We start from the raw sequence: 21,102 nt of genomic DNA on the forward strand, positions 1-21,102 counted from the left end.
TACAGTATATAATATCACATTTTATTAATGATAACTAAATATTAAAGCGATTTACAAGATGTGGGACTATTCAAAATACTTCAGAGTATCAAGCCTAGGCGTTATTAACTCTTACACTGTCACATATCCTACTTAATATCATTACAGACAACCACCATCCAACACATCGTTTGATCAGACGCATCAATTACACCTACCTTACACATACACACCCTCACACACCCTGTCACACAAGGTCACACTACAACAGTCGATTAAAGTTTCAAAAAGCCAACACGTTATCTCATAATCTGAAACCAGCACATTCTTCTTTGACCAAGCTTTCATAATCTATTTCGGTTCTATTTGCCGTAACAATTATCGCATGATAACTAGTCTTCTTTTAGTCGTATCTAAAATGAGTAAGTGTATACAACTGAATCATACAGCTATCCTGTCCTTGTAGGACTATGCTAGGGACACCATGCAGCCGTTTCATCCCTTTAGGACTCGTCTATGATATTAGGACCCAAAAATGTAGAAGTCTAAAACGGTAGTTAGGAACACTAAAATAGGGCCTAAAAGCAAGTGTTTAAATACAAAAGAAATAATTCAATTTTGTAAAATAAAAACATTTACTGTAACAATCAAGGCAGGTTACGATCACCTGCCTTACGTGTGTTAAAGTAATAATACTGACCAATTATGCATGACTCTTTTTGGCAAGGCAACTTGTGTATACTAGAACATAGAAAAAAACTTTATCAATTGTTTAAACAAAGTTTTGCTAAGAAGTTAATAAAACATTGGCGTATCTAACCAATCACTAAAGTGTTAACACGACATTGGTATATCTGACCAATCACTAAAGTGTTAACACGACATAGGTATATCTGACCAATCACTAAAGTGTTAACACGACATTGGTATATTTGACCAATCACTAAAGTGTTAACACGACAAAGGTATATCTGACCAATCACTAAAGTGTTAATACGACATAGGTATATCTGACCAATCAATAAAGAGTTAATATGACACTGGTATAACTGACCAATCACTAAATTGTCCATATGGAATTCATTTACCTGACCAATTACGTATGGCTGTTTTTCGGCAAGGCAAGTATATAATAGTTATCCAAGATTTTAATGGTGGTAAATATCGATGATAACATAAAGATAGCATACCAGTATCCTTAATACAAAAACAGGCAACGCATAAGTACCAACAAGACACATAAAAACCCGCTATATCAAAACATTCAAAATATAACCTATTTAGAATTCACATCAGGACATTGTTAAAGATGGGGAGTTAAACTATGATCGAATTTTTAAATTGATCACCCACTATGAAAATATTGGTCGTAAATTGTGTTAAACTTGTCACCAGAACCGGATATCTAAGAAGACTAACATAATCAGTGTTACGGTTTAATGTAATATTTCACCCCTTGGGGTGGGACAGGGGGATCGCAACCCGACGTGAAAGATTTTTAAGTTGACATACACGAGAATTGTCGAGTGTTTTGCAGCTTAAGTATCCTATCCGATGGGTTAGATCTCGTCTCTCGCCAAAGCAGTGAATGATTAGTTTTCTCTTACCTGTTTACTCTTACATATCTAATAATGACGTAACATTAATGCAAGACAATGTTATCGTGATGTGATTGAATTGTCGTCGTGACGTCATTGTGTTGGCTTCACGACTTCATGCAATTGCTATGAAAGGCGAATATCCTGTCTTAGACCTTGAGTGAGATCAAATATACATTCCCTTCATGGCTAATTGGGGAACAGCCAAAACTATCATCCCGAAATATTGGGAGCCCTGGGGAACTGTTTGTCTGAGGCCGGTAGGTGAGGGCAAACACTTCTCCGGGGGCTTCCTCTATCGAGCCAATGCTGCATGAAGTGATGTTGATTTGTTTTAAAATAGCAAAGAGGTCAAATATAGCAGCGTTCACTTCTTTTTCCTGTAGGCCTACATCCATTGTGACCTTTTTTGTCATCATAATTGGGTTTGAAAATGTTTACTGTTCCTTTGGTTACATTCTTTGTCATTTGTGAATTCCTCTCTTCTTGCAATTCCTCTAGATCAGGGGGTCGAACCTATTTACTTTGCAAATGTCATATTTTGCTTTGCGAGAAAAAAATTGCTGCGCCTATCCGCTTCGGAGCACAGAGGTAAGTAAAGAATCCTCGGTATAGCCAGACAGCAGGCATGTGACAAAATCTGCTTATTGCAAGGATGATCTACGATAATTTCTTTTTCAATTGATAAATTTGGGGGAATTATGTGTATATTCTTTAAAAAAAGTTCTTGAAGAAAACATGATCTCGTGTCATGATGTGGATCGTCCTACCCACTATTTTAGACATGTTCTAATTGTTTGAACACGTTTACTGTTATAAAGTGCGTTGTTTATGCATTGTTTGTTTATTTTCAATGATATTGCAAATCTGCCGATGATAATATGTATTTATAATGAAATAACATTTTAGGATATCAGGACAAATTTTAATTTGCTAATGTAGGTGTATGCTTTGTAAATATAATGGTATACAACGTTATTTTACTGATTTTGTGGCGATTATAATTTTTCTCCTTTTCTTTGAATTGGATTAATCTAATTATATTGAGAACATTTGTAACACCAATTACCGGTATCATAAGTCAGGTGGTGTGCAGGTCGAACACCATGTAGTCACCAAAAATATGTATGTGCAACCACTCCGCAACGTCAAACAACTCACAGAAGTTCTCGCAAAAGACATTTTCTTGCCCCAGATTCTGATGAGGAATACTGCAATGATGACGGTATAGCCGAAACAATTAATCGTTTGCAGTCAGCGATCAGTAAAAGAATGTTTTCCAAAGACAATATCGCCCACTCTTTTATTTAAAGATACCATTAAATGGCACGTCAACAAAATACTTCGAATATTAGATATACCGAAGCTATAAAGGACTTCTTTTGGAGCGGCAGCAACATATTAGGTTGTCAGTTTTTAAGGTATATGAAGGAATTCGCACATCGTGATTCTATTAAAAATAACGTAAGCAATAGGGGATCATTAATCCAAAGAGCAAAGGTGTCAATTTTGCAATTCCAAGTGACAGATTACTTGAAAACATCAGCTCCTGCACGTGGATGTAGGAAAAATCGTAGAGCCTGGAATTATATCACAGAACATTCACCTCTCGGAGGTAGTGGATAAAAACCAATTTTATATAAAAGATGCGAACGTTTGCCAGATCAATATCAAAAAGCAATGTTAACACGAGAGATTGTTTTTAATTTTCAGTCACGCCTGTTCTGCATTCACTCTCATAAGGTACTTTTTTAATTGAATTTTTGATGAGCCAATTCAACACAAACAGCATGGTTTTAAATTTTATTATGCGAAACCATTATCATGTCACAAAAACGTCATACTTTATTGTTAACAACCAATATTGGCATACACTTCAACGAAAATGAACAAAAATAGCATTTATCAGATAAGGCGCGAGATTTAGTTTGTGAATCCATTAATATGGTGAACAATTTAAATGCATTTCATACCAAAATCACAAAACTAACCCGTTGCTTGTCTAAGTGAATGCAACAAGTTTGAAAGATTATAAACATCGGCCATTCAAAGCGAGGGTTTTCTTCAATAACTTTTTATAGAACATATATATAATTATCCCAAATATATCAATCGAAAAAGAAATTATCGTAGATCATCCTCGCATATTTTGTCACATGCCTGTTATTTGACTATAAAAAGAACTCTTTACTCACCTCTGTGCTCCGAAGCGGATGGGCGCAGCCATTTTTTTCGCAAAGCCAAATATGACAAAAGCAAAGTGAATAAGTTTGACCCTTGTATATCGGTTTCCATCATTCCTTGAACCTCGCCATTGTGTTGCCTGTGTAAACATCACCGAGTCGCGATCACCGAGAGCCTTGAATGAGGAATTTCTGCGCATCAATGTCGCGGCGGGCAACAGTTCGCTCGGACAGGAAAAACAGTTTCGACTGTTTCACTCCCTACATTCGAAATGGGACAAAAGGCCAAACAGTTAAAATTGACTAATTTCGTACATAGAGTATTGGGTAATGATGGAATACTTCATCCACTTGTGGGCAAGACAAGGAACCTCAAAGCGAGGAGGAAGGTTCTTAATTTGACTAACACGAGGTTCAATCTCGCATACATAAAAAAATAATAACCAATTCAGTAATATGTTATCTGCGTGAACTCATTTAGAAATCTGCAATATACACGATAGACAAAACACGATACTTTTGATTTGGTAATGGACGCTTGTAGGTCCCGTATGAGAAAACGATATGTAACATTCTGGTCAGGCTGTTAGATGGTGATGGTAGATTTGGTGTAACATATGTTAAAATGTAAAACATTGTCATATAGAAATTTTCATCACTTTGATCAAATTACAGAAAGGGGGGTTATGATGTATTAGAAAAGTGAAGATAAAATACTTTACAGAAAAATAGAAATAAATCTTAATAGCCCTGAAAACCACAATTATCACTCTTAAAAATTCTCATAGTAAAGAGTCTACATATATCCACTCTGTTATCCGTGGAGGTGGTAGTAATTTACAATAAACTATTCCCTCTGACTTCATAGGTGACGTCCAGGATACTGACGTCACATGTAGAACTTTACCCCGCTGTTCCACCAACAATTGTTGCCGTTCCCATTCCGACTTTGACCTAGCCACAATGTCCTCGTGAAATACAATGCCGGAATGCGTCCTGTCAAATCGCTTTCTGGTTATATTTTGAGCAGAGTGATAGGTGTAAACAAAAGACGCCTGTAACAGGATAAAGACCAATTTTAAAAGATAATTTAAAAGTTATACATGTGTTTATGATGCAGTAGAATTTCTTTATTGACGAAATTCGGACCACATGGGGCAACAAAGACTACAATACACATAAAGACTACCCAGAGGAGGCAGAAAGACAGTTTAATGGGCAAAATTATTGATATCATATCTCAGCAGCACGTGCACTTTCTATATATAAATTATATTGCTTCGTAATACCATGTAATGTAGTACAGAACGAAACATACTGTGGAGGAATTACACAGACTAAGGGAGGTAACTGTCGCTAGTTAGACTATATGATGAACATGTACAGCATTGACGAAAGGTTAACGTCAGAGGGCTGTCATTCAAAAACGAGATTAAAAGTGACAACAACTTTAACAAAAGAACCAGCAAAATGTACCAAGGGAGGAAATGATTGGTATGGCAGACACGCGTCCCCTAATCAACCGGGACTAAATGACATTTCATACTTGTGGGAAAAAGTAATATCTTACTTACATAGTTGATGTCCCGGCAGGTTTTGATATTCCCACCAACAGATGAATTAGACAGGACAGCCTGCACTCGTTCGGCTTTAAATAACTTAGATTTGATTTCCAATAGTTTAGGCAATGCAGGGGGCATATCGTCATCTGTGACGTCATCTTCGGAGTATACCATTTCAGAGAATGTGAATATAGTCACACTGCCATCAAGTTGTTCCATAAGGGCAGGTTCAAGGTTTCTATTCACATAACTCTGTACCTGAAATTATAACGAAACTTATAACTAACCATTGTATAATGTCCTGATAATAATGGAATAGAAACGTGCAGGCCGGATACCAAATAACATCACTATATGAGGATGAATAGTAAAATGGCACCTCATTTATATTAATGTTTGCTTCCTTGTGATAGTTCAGAACTGCTACTGACAGTATAGTGCTACCTCACTGAAGCACACTGTCGATGACAACAAGCAGGACACCTCACTCGGTTGCATTATACTGAACATGAGTTATATATATATACAATGTATATATATATTCGATCTCGACCAAGGGACATATCCAGAGCCTTTCGCACAGCAATGACCGCTAAATTAATGACAAGAAGAAAGTATGGAACGCCAAATTAACATATATTCAATTAATTGAACTTATCTTCAATTAATTGAAGATAGGTTCAATTCAATTGAAGATATGTGTACCTATCTTTAATTATTTAAAGATAGGTACAATTGAATTGAAGCTATCTCTAATTGAATTGAACCTATATCTAATTGAATTGAACCTATCTCTAATCTAATCGAACCTATCTCTAATTGAATTAAACCTATCTTCAAATACAACATATCCTTAATTAAATTAAACCTATCTTCAATTCAGTTGGACCTATCTTTAATTCATTGGCGCCAAAACGGAAGAACAAGGGGAGCGGTCCCTTTTCCCTATTTGTTCGTAATTGAAGATAGGTTCAATTAAATTAGAGATAAGTTCAATTCAATTAGAGATAGTGACACTTCAATTAGAAATAGGCTCAAATCAATTGAAGATAGGTTCAATTAGTCTTATTCAAACCTATCTTTAATAGAATTGTACCTATCTTCAATTGAATTGAACCTATCTTTAATTGAATTGTACCTATCTCTAATTGAATTGAACCTATTTCTAATTGAATTGAACCTATCTCTAATGAATTAAACCTATCTTTAATTGAATTGAACCTATCTTCAATTATTTGAAGATAGGTGCAATTAATTGAATATATGTTAATTTTGCATAAGAAAGACAGTGTCAGGCGAGATAGTAGGGAAAGGAGTGTTGTTAAGATAGAAGAAAAAAGATCCCACCTAGTCGCCTCTTATGAACAAGCAATTGGGACGGCAGGTACAATACTTAAGGCTAAGGTTTGATGTTTACATCATTGTGTCCTAACTCACAACCTAGAGTAGAATTGTCAGATACATAGAATCGGCTCTTTTTTAACTGACGTTAGCTTGGACCTTGTCATTTCATATGAGCGATAATATTAATGATCGGACACTATCTGCATATAATTCTACAGATGTTCTACATACGAAGATTATATATCAAACATATTACCCTTGTTTATTAAACATACTATGTATCTCAATGTCATACAATTTATTCGTTTCAGATTTTGAGTGCACATATATCGACCTGGTCGAATCTAATGGTGTCAACTGATGATGAGGCCAATCATTGTCTGTATCTGTATCAAAACTACTGAAAACGGTAATAAGTGGAAGACGTGATCGACATACACTGACCCACAGTATTAATATATATATATAGCAGCGTTCGTCTCTTCATGGAAAAATTTAAATTTCAGTCTTTCGATTGCACGTTTTTGTTTTTGCTCGATGTATTTAGTGTTTATAGAAAAAAAGGCATTATCCCCTACTTTTACTTTATCAACGTTGATATAGTAGGAGCAGGCGCCTGTGGTTGAACACCTATGCAGGAAGTTTATCAATGAAGGGACATTCGAGAAGACGGTGGGTGAGAGATGTTTCATTTTTAACATTCAATGTTAACAGACAAGGGCCCAAAAAGTTGTCCTTTACTATAACATACACAAGCGATCTTACACAAGTGGCTATGTAATGTGAAGTTTATTATACAGGCCTGATAACTTTAAATGTCACTAGCGTTTAGGCGAGTGGTTATTGAATTAGATAGATTCCAATTGATATAACCACGCGAGTAAGCATCTGTTCATCGTTATAACTCATATTTATGAGGATACTGTATAAGTGAAAAATCAAATCCTTCTCTTTAATATAGGGAGAATTTCAAAACACAGTTTACGTCACATTAGTGTTATTATGCAATGGTCGTATTAGGAGTGGTATGACAGGTAATTTGTTACCTGGTTTCGTGAAGGTAAGTATCGCCATTTGTCACCCCGAAGGTCTGGGGAAACGGAATCAAAGCAATGTAACTTTCGCACACGTCTTCTATAAACGGTAATACATTATAAATATCTATAAATAAAGGGTATAAACAAAAGGCATGCATCCATCCTTTATTTCTAAGTATATAAATAATACCATCGCATACGAAACTCATTTAATGTTAGAACACGTGAGATTAAAGACATACAATGTAATAATGAAACAGCAATGCTAATTCGAACTCGATACAACAATGGCAAATCATGAACATAAGCAAAGATTTTATTAGAATTCCTTCAAAAATGACAAGAATAAGACCAGGTATTCCGGTAGTGCCAGATTCTTCTGCTTAAACAAACCTACGTAAAATTCTCAAAATGAGAACTAGTGTGGTGAAACGGAACCACTTGGCATTTAAACAATCGTCGAGCTTCATATCAAACATTTCCAAATACGATCATGATGTCGGCCATAAAAAAGTTCCCATGGTCTTCACCAACCTGCATCTCTCGAAATATTTTGTTATAAATTTCTCTTTCAGAAGTCGGCATATGTCACATGATATGTAAACACCGTGTGTAGGGGAAGCAGGTAAGTTACTATCAAGAAATGGGAAATCACCCTTATCATATAACTTAGTTGTAATAAGTCCCTGCTAGTGGCAATGTAAATAAGATCGAGGTTAGCGGCAGGTGTTGGAGAGTCTGTAGCGTCTGTGATATCAAGTTCTTCGGTGTATCCGATCGACATCGTCGGTAAAGTATTTTGTAATTTAATATCACACATCGCTAATATGCCACCTATATTTGAAATTGAAGGGCTTAGCAATTGAATGTTCTGATAAGTTCTTCAATATAGATTTGCCCTCCATAAAAACAAAAATACGTCGGCAAACTGAGCGGTATAGTTTATGCCAACAGTCTGTTTGAAGATCTGGTCACCAGACTCAACAAAGATGTTGTCGATCAGAAGTTTTTCATTTTCTATTGACACCTGTATATTAAACGAAATATGCACCCGTGTATAGTTCACAACTTACAAAATTCTTATAAAACCTTCGCCTTTTATGGAAAGAAAGCTCTCAAGAGAACGAAGGCGTTCCTTAAGTTTAGAATAGGCAATGGTAGTGTAATGAGTGGAAAAAAACCAAACGTTTTGAAAAAAAGAAACGTTTTAGGAGCGGATGTTCAAGATAAGTTAATAAGCTCTTTGGAGTAGTTTTTTTTAAATCCACATTCCGTTAATTCCATTATTTGGTGTAAAACTCTCACCAAGAAATGATAACATTTATTGAAGATAAAAAAACATGAAAAGCAAGGACTGAACCTCTAACATAGCTGTACTAAGAATGATAGTAAAGTCATAGTATGAATATGAGTTATCTTGATTCCCGAGCATATCTCATATTTTAATTAAGCGTAATTAAGTCTACCAGGGTAATTGTTTCCAATATGTAACGGTAGATATAAATATATGTGTTTGAGTTCCAGGAGGCCTAGTTTTATGTATGTTTAAATAGCAGTACACCATTTTTAAACGGTAAATATCATTTCACTTAATATAAAAGTCAAAATAGAATTTCCAGACATAAAAAATCTGACTACAAATATTTATTCGTTTTACCAAGTATCCTCATCAGAACTTTACCAAGCTGTCGAGATATTTCAATAAAAACAATAACGGTGTATCCCTCTTTCTAATATACCAATTTTAGTTGAAGACAAACCTACAACTGTTGCAGATTAACTGGGGATGATGTTGGCTTTAGAAGCTGTGGAACAAACGGCGATAACAAGGGCTAGCGAATTAGTGCTATCTAAGGTTGTTTATATACGAACCCCTGTAATGTTAATAGGAATAGTTTATATTCGTGCATGGATCTTTGCGAGACGTTTGATAACACATTCGACGTGCTTTTACAATTCCCTTTTAATGATATTTTCACAAAGAAGTCGTATTAATGCAGAACACGTGTGGGATTTGTTCTGCTATACCATTAACATTGGGAGATAGGAACTATCTAATCTGATAGCATTAATAACCGCCTATAAATATCCGGACTTACACGTGGCCGATTGGTTACGTTTCCAGTGGTTCTGTTTTAGTGTTTACATTACTTACGTGTTTGCTTCGCTAGTCATCATATACCACGTCCATTAGCTGCACTTGAGTCACATTAGCGGACGCGGAGTGATACTTTCCAAATGAGTTGAAGTAATTTCGATAAACGTCCTACCATAACTTGTACTCCCAAACACCAAATTCAAACAAAGCCACAACTTACACATATAAATATCGGATCATTAGTGGTATGGAATTTCGATTCTATACAATGTAAACCATTTCTTGTTGTACCTGTTTATTTTCAGCAGCTAAATTGGCAGTTATCTATTCCCGTATTAGCCCGGGGTGACCGAAATGATCTGACGAATCCCACGTGCACTGGATAATCGCAATCCTGCACATTCGAGAGATGGAAATCGTCAGTTTGAACACTTTGAAATTACTTAAATCTGCATATTTTCAAGAACGACAAAATGTGCTGACTTAATTAACAGTTCGTGTCTCTCTATAATTGACCCACTATAATTGTAACTCTATACCTTTATACATTATTATTCCATTGACCAGTTGCATACTTTCAGTAGACATACAAATGTATAAATCGAGGGAGGTACGTCACATTTGAAAAATAACATAATTTTCGTGACGATGTCCTTTAAAAAATAAGTGATCAATATTAAAATGAATCATCTCACATGTATCTTCGCAGAGTTGGGTCCCAGTATCCCTGACAACCAGATCTGGGCGTACGTCACCCACGTAGACTTCAAGGTCGAATCTAAGGTCATCCTCTTTATGTCCATTATGGGCTGTAACACAGACCGTGACATTCATGTAAAACGTGACAAATCTGAGGAGTAAATGTACAATTTTACAATTATCTGAGATGAACATGGAGATTTATAAACCCTAATTCTGCTGAAATCTACCGACATTATATAAATAGATATGTTCGACAGTGTTGTAAAAATGTACCAGAATCACCATGATGGATGTATATGTACCAAGCGTATTCATGGTAGTGGGGCGGCCTAAATTTGAAGCGGCCGCCATTTTGATTTCGTAGGGTCAAAGTGACATATTTCAAAGAGGAGGCGTAAAAAAAAATAGAATTCCGGAAATATTTCCTAATGATGTTGTGGAATTTCTAATATCAGTACGAGGCAAGAGACCTAGACAATCTACCACTAAAATGTATCCAAGGCATCCGTGGAGTGTCAGGGAGATTGAAATTATAGTTTTCCTATCTAAGAGATAAAGCTACCTATCCGATAAATGCTTTTTATGAGTTCGCTATATAATACACTCGCTCAGTTTTACTTTTATCGTGTAGATCTTTGTCAAGTAGATACAGAGACGTGGCAGACTTACAAGCTCATCTATTACGCTGCCCCTCGTGTGTTTTCATGATTCTCCAATATCATTTCACATGTTTAAAACCATAACCAAAGGAATCGTCAAGTACCCCCCTGTCACCAGTATCTAATTCCTCGATAAATAACGCGGTATAAGCTTTTAGGCTACATTTCATTGATGGTTTCACATTCCTTTATAGTGACGCGTGGATAGTTGTCAACAGTAAATGCGAGACCACTTTGTCAACAGTTAGCAAAAAGTTTAATTACGTAATGGCGCTTTTTCTTCACTGAAGCGAAATTCGAAGGTAGAAATAACTCCCTGACGACCCCGTTTCATCAAGGTTCCTTAAGTTATGTCTTATTACTAACTACACATTTTCAATAGGAGAGCATTATTGGGGCATCAAATATCTTAAGAAATCTTCCTTAAAGGGTGACGCCAGTCAGTAACAAGTCTGGATGACTAATTTGAATGTTGACAAGTTTTGGACACATTAAAGCCACATACTCACGAAGAAACATATATCAATGTTTACATTTTGAGTTTTTTTTTTTTTTTTTTTACAGTTTTCGGACTTGATACAAACCTAACAGATTATCGTGAATCAGAAACTGAAAGAAAATGTGTATTTATGAAAGTATACGGGGAATTCCAAAAAATAATAACTGTAGCTGCCGGACTAAGTTTCTCTGAAAATTAGTCCCACAATGCAACGGCGGCTTTAACAGCCCATACAAAATGGCGGAACGCCGCAAGCTTGGAACTGCGAAAACGCAGACAGATTCTGTCAAAAAAAAAATGACACAAAAGTGTGTGGAATCGGCAAAATCCGAGTATTTCCTTAGGAAACGAAATGATTCGTTGGAACTTAACGAGAGAAGAAAAAGGAATAGACTCGAATTCCGATTTTTCCGGGCGTATATTGGATTGCTGTTAGCTTTTGAACATTGTCAACTTCACCGATCTAAGATTTTATCGATGTTTTATTGCTACATTTTAAAATTAAGTATTTAAATGTAAACTATGTTTGTTTATTTTGTTCAGTTACCTGGGTATTACGCGAATATTCTGTTAGTATGTTTAAATGAAAGCATTATTAGGCAAAGTTCACGTATGCTCGAAATGTGTGCAGTGCACGTTGGTATAGCCTCGTTCTCGGCTCCAATACAAATATCGCTATAAATATAAATGCGGCGAGTTATTTTTATACACTGATGTCTCAAGGACTCCCCTGGTCAAGCGTTGGGAGAGCGTGAATGACCATCTTGGATTGCCATTAATACACGTGTGGAACTAGAATTTTAAGTTGTTCGGGAGTATGTGGCTTTAAGGAAAGAGTCAGTCTCTAGGATAAACAATGGAACACCAAACATGTATTCGCTACAGTTAAAACTTATCTGTATCAAAAATGAAACAGTGAAGCAAGATAAATGGTATATGTTCATAGTAGATATGACTAGACTGATAGATTTTTCTTCACAACGGCAGATTATAGCAACAGTATAATAAGTTTATAACAGGCCAAGATGACATTCAGTCACCTACTCAAACTGAGAACAAGGTCGGTGATAACGGGGCCATCGGGAATGGACGAGTATAAAAAGTTCCAAACATTACAGACGTAAATACAATGCTTCCAGATTAAATCGTGATATCGATCATTAAAACGTTACCCTAGTTTTCATCAACCTGCATCTTTCGTTACATTTTGTTGCAAGGTGCCAGCACTCGACATCTATCGAGATCGGGATATTACGAACGAGCTCTTCACTTTAAACATGTGTGGCATATTAAAAACAGCATGTTCGGAAAGCAGGGAGGTTACGTTATAGAAATGGGAATTGGATTGTATGCACGATGCATGCGTTTGGTGGGTCACCACAAGTAAATATAAGTGCATCATGTAGTCACCACAAGTAAGTGTATCCTGTTGGCCTGATGTGATGATGACATATCGCTTGTGACGTTGACTGCATCCTAGACGAGACTGGGTTGTCATTTTTACCGAATTTTAATCTAGCGCCCCAAAACGCCTCAAAGTGTGTTATACACACTAGCACCGGGTTCAATCGTACTGACCGGGCGCCGGTGCTTACACCTGTGGCAACGAAGACGCTCTGGAGCTTTACACCCGGGCGCCGCAATTTGCTGACGTGGTAGTGATGTAAAAAAATACCAGAGTTGGCCTTTTGATGATTTTTGTTTATGTATTTGTTTTTTGCATTTATGCTGCCCAATCAATACGTTACAGTTCATTCACCGACAGGCCTCTTTAAAGGGTCTAGGAAACGGAAGTTAACACAGAAAAAACCTACCTAGTTTTTTTTCTGAATTCATCAAAAGTCTTACCACAAGTCCTTTATCATGTGCACATTGATATGGTGTGCATTATGCGCATATTTGATAAGGCTTTAAGGTGTTTCTTAACATTACACTTGTGATAACGATGGAGAACAAGGAATATACAATGTGTGACCGATTGCATTACCTCTTCGGGAGATTAAATGTGTTTTCTGCATAAATGACCTCTGCAACTATTGAATGTATTTTCCCCCTATTTTTTAGAATAAGAAAAAAAACGAGTAAAGCTGTGGCTATTATTGAATTAGGCGTATAACCTCAGTGACGTCATGAGGCATCTGCGCAGACGCGACATCTTTCGAATTGGATGGGAAGTTTTGCGCGGCCCATCTTTGACCTGCGGAATTAGGATATACGTACATATTGTAGCTTTTCGCCGTTGGGACCGTTAGGGCCGTTGACACCATATATCATTTGATGGAAGGCCAAATGCAGTTGATGTATCATGTGAACGGACATTACCAGTTGAACATATCACGGTTGTCACACCGCCGGTATTTGTATAGTCTGTGTGACCAGATGTATCCACTGTATCCAAGTGGTCTGTGTGACTCATCCTACACTAGTTAATGCGACTAGATATGTATATCTTACCTTAGTCTGTGTAACTAATGAGAGTCTGGTCTGTGTGCCCTGATTACACTAGTCTGTCTGTATGACCGATGGTGGCTGATTACCTGTGTTACTTTGACTCGATATCAGCTGGATCCGTGACCAATGACATTTGTGTTATATCAGTGAGTCGGGAATAAGAATTACATCGTTCTCAACGAAACTACATATAGTGAGAGAAATGATAGGTGAGAGAACCATTTTGAGTGTAAGTGATGAATACCGTATATAATGTAGTGACTAGTCTTCCCTAATGTATTGGGGAATCAGTGTTCAAGTAATCCCGGTCGGTTCTTGTTATAACGTGCTAGATAATCCCGACGGTTTTGAGATATTGCGATTTTGTCGCTATTCGTTTTTATTCTATTTTTCAATTAAAAGAGGAGTTTTCGATTTAGTTGATAAGTCAGACTTTGCTGAATTCAGAAAAACGATTTTTGTACCTATGTCATGAGCATATGGGATGGTACACCTGATTTCTCCGCTGGTGTTTAAGCAGTTTCGATTTGTCAGCATTGGCTAATGTAAATAAGATGCATGTTACTTGGCGTAGGTAGGGTTTTCTGTGTTTACTTCCATTTCCCCGACCCTTAAAGAGGCCTATCCGTGAATGAATTGTAACGCATTGCATAAATACGAAAAAAAATACATAAACAAAAATCATCAAAAGGCCAACTCTGGTAATTTTTACATTACTACCACGTCAGCAAATTTCCGTGGTCGGGTTATTTTCCTTGAAGGACAACATTACCACATCAAAAAAGAGAAAACATAGCTCAACCGTTCTTCCGATTCCATCTTCGGCGTTCATTTTCTATAGAAATTATCGTTGCCCGGGTGTAAAATTCATCGACGCCCAGGTGTAAGCACCGGCGCCCAGTCAGTACAATTGAACCCGGTGACTAGGGAAGGTCAAAATACACGTAGACTGTAACAAATTCTCAAGTCCCTGTGGGTGCAGCAGTACCAAATCAATAACTATTCCTTTTGCGACCTTCGATACGGTGTGAATTATCTCCTTATATAAGATTATAATTTTCCCGTATACAAGATAATTTAATCTGTAAATACAAGCTTTAATCATTTTACAACAATTGCGAAACAAGTTATATCAACTTATATCGATCACGCTTGTTGGCCCGGATCGAAGCTTACTGTGGGAGGAAATTTGAGTACCCAATAAAACCCCACGTGGATAGGCGGGTGACCCCATACCTGATCACTTCCGATCGGGGAATCGAACCCCGGTCGAATAGTTAGTGAAAGGTTAGTATTTTACCACTGTGTCACCCGACCACCCACATGCTAGCTCTTCCATACAACTTCGCTTGTATAATGCAATACATACCTGTAATAAAATTAAGGTTTTCCTCGATTCCCTCAGTAAGGATAACATACTCGCGTTGTCGTTATCAACAGTCCTCACCAGGAACGTTTTCGTAATGTGGGATATTGTATCTATGGCTCTGTCTACCGGAAGATCCGAATCAACATCAGCCATTTTGAAATTCGCCGGAAGTTCGCCCGTGATAATTGAGCCATGATTGACTCCTTCCAGGACAATGATGGGGCTCATCCTTAGCAAGGAGTCGTCGTCGTCATTTATATTGTCACTGAAATAATGAGTTTACAGCACTAACTGCAGAAATATGAACATGCATACAAATGGGTTTGTCTGTTAGGTGATGAACTTTATCATTTATCGCCTAAAGCAATTTCTAACAACTTACAAAATAAAGTTAAAATCTGTTAGTGCGGATAGGGGAACAAATATTTCAATACTTTTGTTAGCCAGCATCCTAAAGTCTAGTCTAAAAAGTGTCTCTATAACACATTTGGTAAAACGTTAGTCTTTTAAGCCAGGAGTCCCGGGATCGAGCCCTGTTACGATAATAAAGGTTAAGACTTACTAAATCCTGCAATTAAAAACTATAAGTGTCTCTTACATCAGCATGTCGGCAATCTGTGTTATTCTATTTACTCCATCAAGGTCTCCTGAGATTGTGAGAACAGGAACCGGAAATGTGATAATCTGGCCCTGCCGGAGATACGAGTTGTAGAGGAGTATTCCGTTCACTTCCGATGGATAAATACTTGCATACAGCTGTACTGGAAAGCCTGTCGAAAAGTATTTATCTCAGTGGGGTAAGAAGCTTTCATATTTATAAGATAAAGCTAATTATTCCATTTCAATTTATTAAAAAGTTTTATCTTGTATTTTTTACCAAAACAATTTGCTTAGCACTAAAATGATCAATAGAAATCTTGTTGAAATAATCTATTTTTTCATACCGGAAGTGCCATGTCCCGCCAGAAACAGGTCATATGCGTTTGCATTAAACCCTTCCTCTCTGAGTCTATCCCGCACACTCCAGACGATTGCTGGGATATCCTCAAGGCGTGCCTCTTTTCCATGGAGGTCAGCTATCACTGACCACGTGCTGTATGGACTCCTTTTCTGAATTGTCTCCCCTGGAAGAACAAACATGCCAACATGTGAACGCTCTGTTTAGACAGAAACTCGTCTAGACCAGGTTCCGTCAACGTTCCTAACTTAGAAATTCCTTAACTATCAACTTTCTACGGGGAAGCTTTATTGGATGAAATGGAAACAGTCCTATTCAGGATCTTTTCTGAAATATGTAATGCTTCCCAATGGAAAGTTTGAAGCTAAGGAGTTTCTTTAATTTATGGACATTGATGAAGTTGGGCCTGGCGTAGCAACTGAACATGAAGGAAAGCTAATTATATAATGTGTAGAACAGCGGTACATCAAATTGTTTGCTATGTTTTGTACATTGAAGGAATAAAAGAAGCTCTTTCCACTTTCCATATATGTATAATAAAACAAAACACGATTTATTTGATGAATATGATAACGTGGTTACAAACAATCCTGGTTGTAAACACGAAATCGTGTGTTTCCCACAATAAGCGTGAAAAGTCGGTCAATCTATATCCATGTTTCACGGGTTAAGGACTTTTAAGAGGACAACACACTACCGACCTCAGCTCCTAAGCAGGGCTATGTATTTTGTGGTCGAGTAGAAATGAAAGTCATTCCATCCCATTAACCGATTGACAAGGAAGAATACTCAATGCTGGACCTTTAAATTCGGGCTAGATGAAGGTATGTGAACAGTATGAAAGGGGTCATTACTATCTAATGAAACATGAGGTGGCCGATTTCTGCCCGTGTCACCTCGTACTCAGAACCGTCACGCCAGTAACGTTGGACACTTTAGATAAATTATCAGAGGGACTTGGTAGATCATGGTATCGAAAACGTCCTCATACATGTGCCATCATAAAACCAGTGTGTATACGTACCACAGAAAGCTAAGGCCAAACAGATGTTAACTACGAAGCATTTACTCAAATACAAAATAATTACATTCCGTGTATAAAAAATGTTTTCTGAAGAGTGTATGCTCCTATGACACGTGAAATATACCCGAGTCGTCTCCGCTTACAAAACAATTAATCACAACAGACAGTGTTACTTCCTCTGACATATCTAATTCAGTCCAAAAAACCTAACACCATTGTAGGAGGACAAGATGAGCTCTTCTTCAGGGTAGTCCTATAATATAAGACTTCCAATGTTCAAATCGTGATTTTTAGCATTTGTTATAGGATATTTACATTTTCGTTATTGATTTAGTCGAATCTCGAAGAACCTTGAAGTCTTATATTATAGGACTAGTCTACATGGTTAAAGCGCAAACCTTAAAGTATGCTCATTAGCTGTCCTTAAATGACATAGGGAGTTAAATAATGTAAAAAACACAGTACATGTATATGATATGATACGTATACAAGGACTTATCATAAAATCATACACAGAAGTACAATACAAAGTATATAGTAAGTACAATACAAAGTATATAGTAAGTACAATACAAAGTATATAGTAAGCACAATACAAACTATATAGTAAGTACAATACAAACTATATAGTAAGCACAATACAAAGTATATAGTAAGTACAGTACAAACTATATAATTAGTACAATACAAACTATATAGTATAATGATTGATGTTATGTGGTTTATAGGACTAAAGACAGAAACTCGGACAACACCATACCGTAAATTAATTTACACGGGTATTCGTGCGTCTCACCCAGATAACTATCTAACACAGACAAAAACGATGTAACAAATTACCCCAGACACGACAGCAGTGGGAGATAGGAAGATCTATTGTTATAAATAGGAGAACGTGACTTTATAAGATTGAATAGATACGTGGGAACTACAACTATATTAAAAAAAACAATAACACATCTGGCTTGATGTTATGATATTTGCAATATCGGCACTTCTGTGATGGCGGAGAGGGAGAATAGATGCAAATATGGTATTTTGAAAGCAGACCACGTATTATAACTCCTCTTTCACAATTTAATGCGTGCATATATATGATGAAACTTACCCATATAAACATTGTGTAGCTTGAATGCAAACTTGTATTTGAAAATATGCATATAAGCAAAAATACAAACAAAAACCGAAGTTCGCTCAAATTCACTGCATATCATATATAAATGCGTTTAAATGTATCCTGTAAAATGTCAAAATTTTAAATACAGAATGTGTATCAAAAACAGAAACTCGAGGAAGATTCATTCATGACACACAGAAACACGCCACAAGACTGATGATTACAAAGCAGGCGTAGACACAAGTCGATACTGAAACGGTATGGCTATGTTTATAAACTGTTATATCGTTCTGTTCAAATGTAAGACCGTGAAACAGACAAACAGTATAGACAAGGTCTGATAAATCGTACAAATCTTATCTGGTTTACACAGTGAAGTCATTTCTATAAACACTTAACACTTTACAACTATACCCAAAGTTATTTCTGTCGACAAAAAACAGTTTCTGAAACCAAAACGAATGTAGCACAGGGAGCTGAACTACACGAGGTTCGGAGGAATTTCCATTCCGTCTCCATGGTAAATAGACATTAATGGTACCCCTGTGTCAGATAACACCGAGGTTGACTGTACCAAAATACATAGAGATAAAATCTATAACCTACAACAGCACTGCTCTTCTTGTTCCATTGACACATTCCTATTCCATGACAAGAGCACCAGTATTTATAGCTACTGTGGACATTTTATGACTTAACCATTAAATAAATGTTTTAAAACAATTTTACCCCTTCTCAATTTTAACCCCGAACAAATCTGCGCTCGTCCTCAATTTGTCTTTTCAGTCTATGATTATCATTCAACGACCTACGCAAAACACCAGTATTTAGATATTGTGAACATTTTAAAACAATACATAGTTTTACCTTACCGAATTGCTTGTAAAGGATATTTTCCACTCCGGCCTCGGGAAGAATGACCACAACGACTGTCCTAGCATTTGTGACCAATGGGGTCATGAATATATGACGTCCATCCCCGGTCCCCACAGTCCAGAGGAGATACAGCAGAAGACTCACGCCTCCCTTCATCCCGGCCCAGCGGCTGATGGTTATTGTCACGCGGAAGGGCACGACATTTACACGTTAGATTCCATGGCGGGACAACCGCTCTACATGTGACAGCCGACAGGAGATATAATGTCAGCTGAAATTGGTCGTAGCGGAGAAAATTGGCGTTCGACGCCTAGGGTACATTTAGTACAATTACCTCCTCTCGTACTCGACTATTTTATTTTTTATATATGTACGAGTCCGGTCTCTCCAGCGTGGAGGACATGTACATATGACGAACCAACTTTGATGTGACTGAGCTAATATCTGCTTGTACGTACGAGTCGAGGGCGAGTGCATTCCTCGTAACGGGTATTATTAATCCAGTGTGTATACTCTCGCTTCTCACACTCGAACAACAAACATATTCATGTCAAGAGGAAGCACACACTTAGCATCTTTGAAGAGCGTTGGGATGGTAAACAAGGCATTTCTGATGCGTGTGTAATTGTACCATGCTTTATTTTACACGCCAGTGAAAATTATAGCCATTCAGATATTACAAACAGTTTAGCTTGATTAAGTTTACCAACCTAACTTGAAACACCTGTCATCAAACAGCGAGTATATCATACTTAATATCCCCGCACTTACTCGTATTGTAAAGGAAACGACGTATATCTTACACAGTTCAGTATCTATACCAAAAATAGTTACCACAAAGTTACCTCTATATAGCACACGGTTACCTCTATATACCACACAGTTACCTCTATATACCACACAGTTACCTCTATATACCACACAGTTACCTCTATATACCACACAATTACCTCTATATACCACACAGTTACCTCTATATACCATACAGTTACCTCTATATACCACATAGTTACCTCTATATACCACACAGATACCTCTATATACCACACATTTAACTCTATATACAGCACAGTTACCTCTATATACCACAGTTACCTCTATATACCACACAGTTACCTCTATATACCGCACAGTTACCTCTATATACCACACAGATACCTCTATATACCACACAGTTACCTCTATATACCACACATTTACCTATATATACCCCATAGTTACCTCTTACACAACACAGTTACCTCTATATAAATTGTACCACAGTTACCTATATATACCACACATATACCTCTATATACCACACAGTTACCTCTATATACCACACAGTTACCTCTATATACCACACAGTTACCTCTATATACCACACAGTTACCTCTATATACCACACAGTTACCTCTATATACCACACAGTTACCTCTATATACCACACAGTTACCTCTATATACCACACAGTTACCTCTATATACCACACAGATACCTCTATATACCACACAGTTACCTCTATATACCACATAGTTACCTCTATATACCACATAGTAACCTTTATATACCACATAGTAACCTCTATATACCACACAGTTACCTCTATATACCACACGGTTACCTCTATATACCACACAGTTACCTCTATATACCACACAGTTACC

At 37.0% G+C, this 21,102-nt stretch overlaps 2 protein-coding genes across 2 annotated transcripts in view; one reads left to right on the plus strand and one right to left on the minus strand.

Moving 5' to 3' along the window:
* LOC117336125 lies at positions 1-20,227 on the minus strand. The gene is made up of 7 exons (XM_033896505.1): positions 19,453-20,227; positions 16,426-16,605; positions 16,080-16,251; positions 15,482-15,746; positions 10,497-10,610; positions 5,335-5,580; positions 1-4,815 (listed from the first exon to the last, which is right to left on the minus strand). Exons 1-7 carry the CDS (start codon positions 19,610-19,612, stop codon positions 4,543-4,545), a joined length of 1,410 nt encoding a protein of 469 aa, XP_033752396.1. The 5' UTR covers positions 19,613-20,227; the 3' UTR covers positions 1-4,542.
* LOC117336126 overlaps positions 16,181-21,102 on the plus strand; it is a 15,081-nt gene continuing 10,159 nt past the window's right edge. Inside the window, exon 1 of the mRNA XM_033896506.1 lies at positions 16,181-16,278. Within this exon, the coding sequence (XP_033752397.1) occupies positions 16,216-16,278 (63 nt within the window). The 5' untranslated portion in view covers positions 16,181-16,215. The remainder of the gene's footprint in view (positions 16,279-21,102) is intronic.

This window comes from Pecten maximus, chromosome 10 (assembly GCF_902652985.1).
Source record: "Pecten maximus chromosome 10, xPecMax1.1, whole genome shotgun sequence".
Lineage (NCBI taxonomy): Eukaryota > Metazoa > Mollusca > Bivalvia > Pectinida > Pectinidae > Pecten > Pecten maximus.

What these genes read in the sequence shown, in the direction of transcription:
- LOC117336125 (XM_033896505.1), bottom strand. Translation starts at nt 19,612, where the DNA reads ATGAAGGGAGGCGTGAGTCTTCTGCTGTATCTCCTCTGGACTGTGGGG. An exon ending in TATCCTTTACAAGCAATTCG is followed by an intron (nt 16,606 to 19,452) that starts GTAAGGTAAAAC and finishes TTGTTCTTCCAG; the next exon opens with GGGAGACAATTCAGAAAAGG. An exon ending in CCTGCCGGGACATCAACTAT is followed by an intron (nt 4,816 to 5,334) that starts GTAAGTAAGATA and finishes ATCCTGTTACAG; the next exon opens with GCGTCTTTTGTTTACACCTA.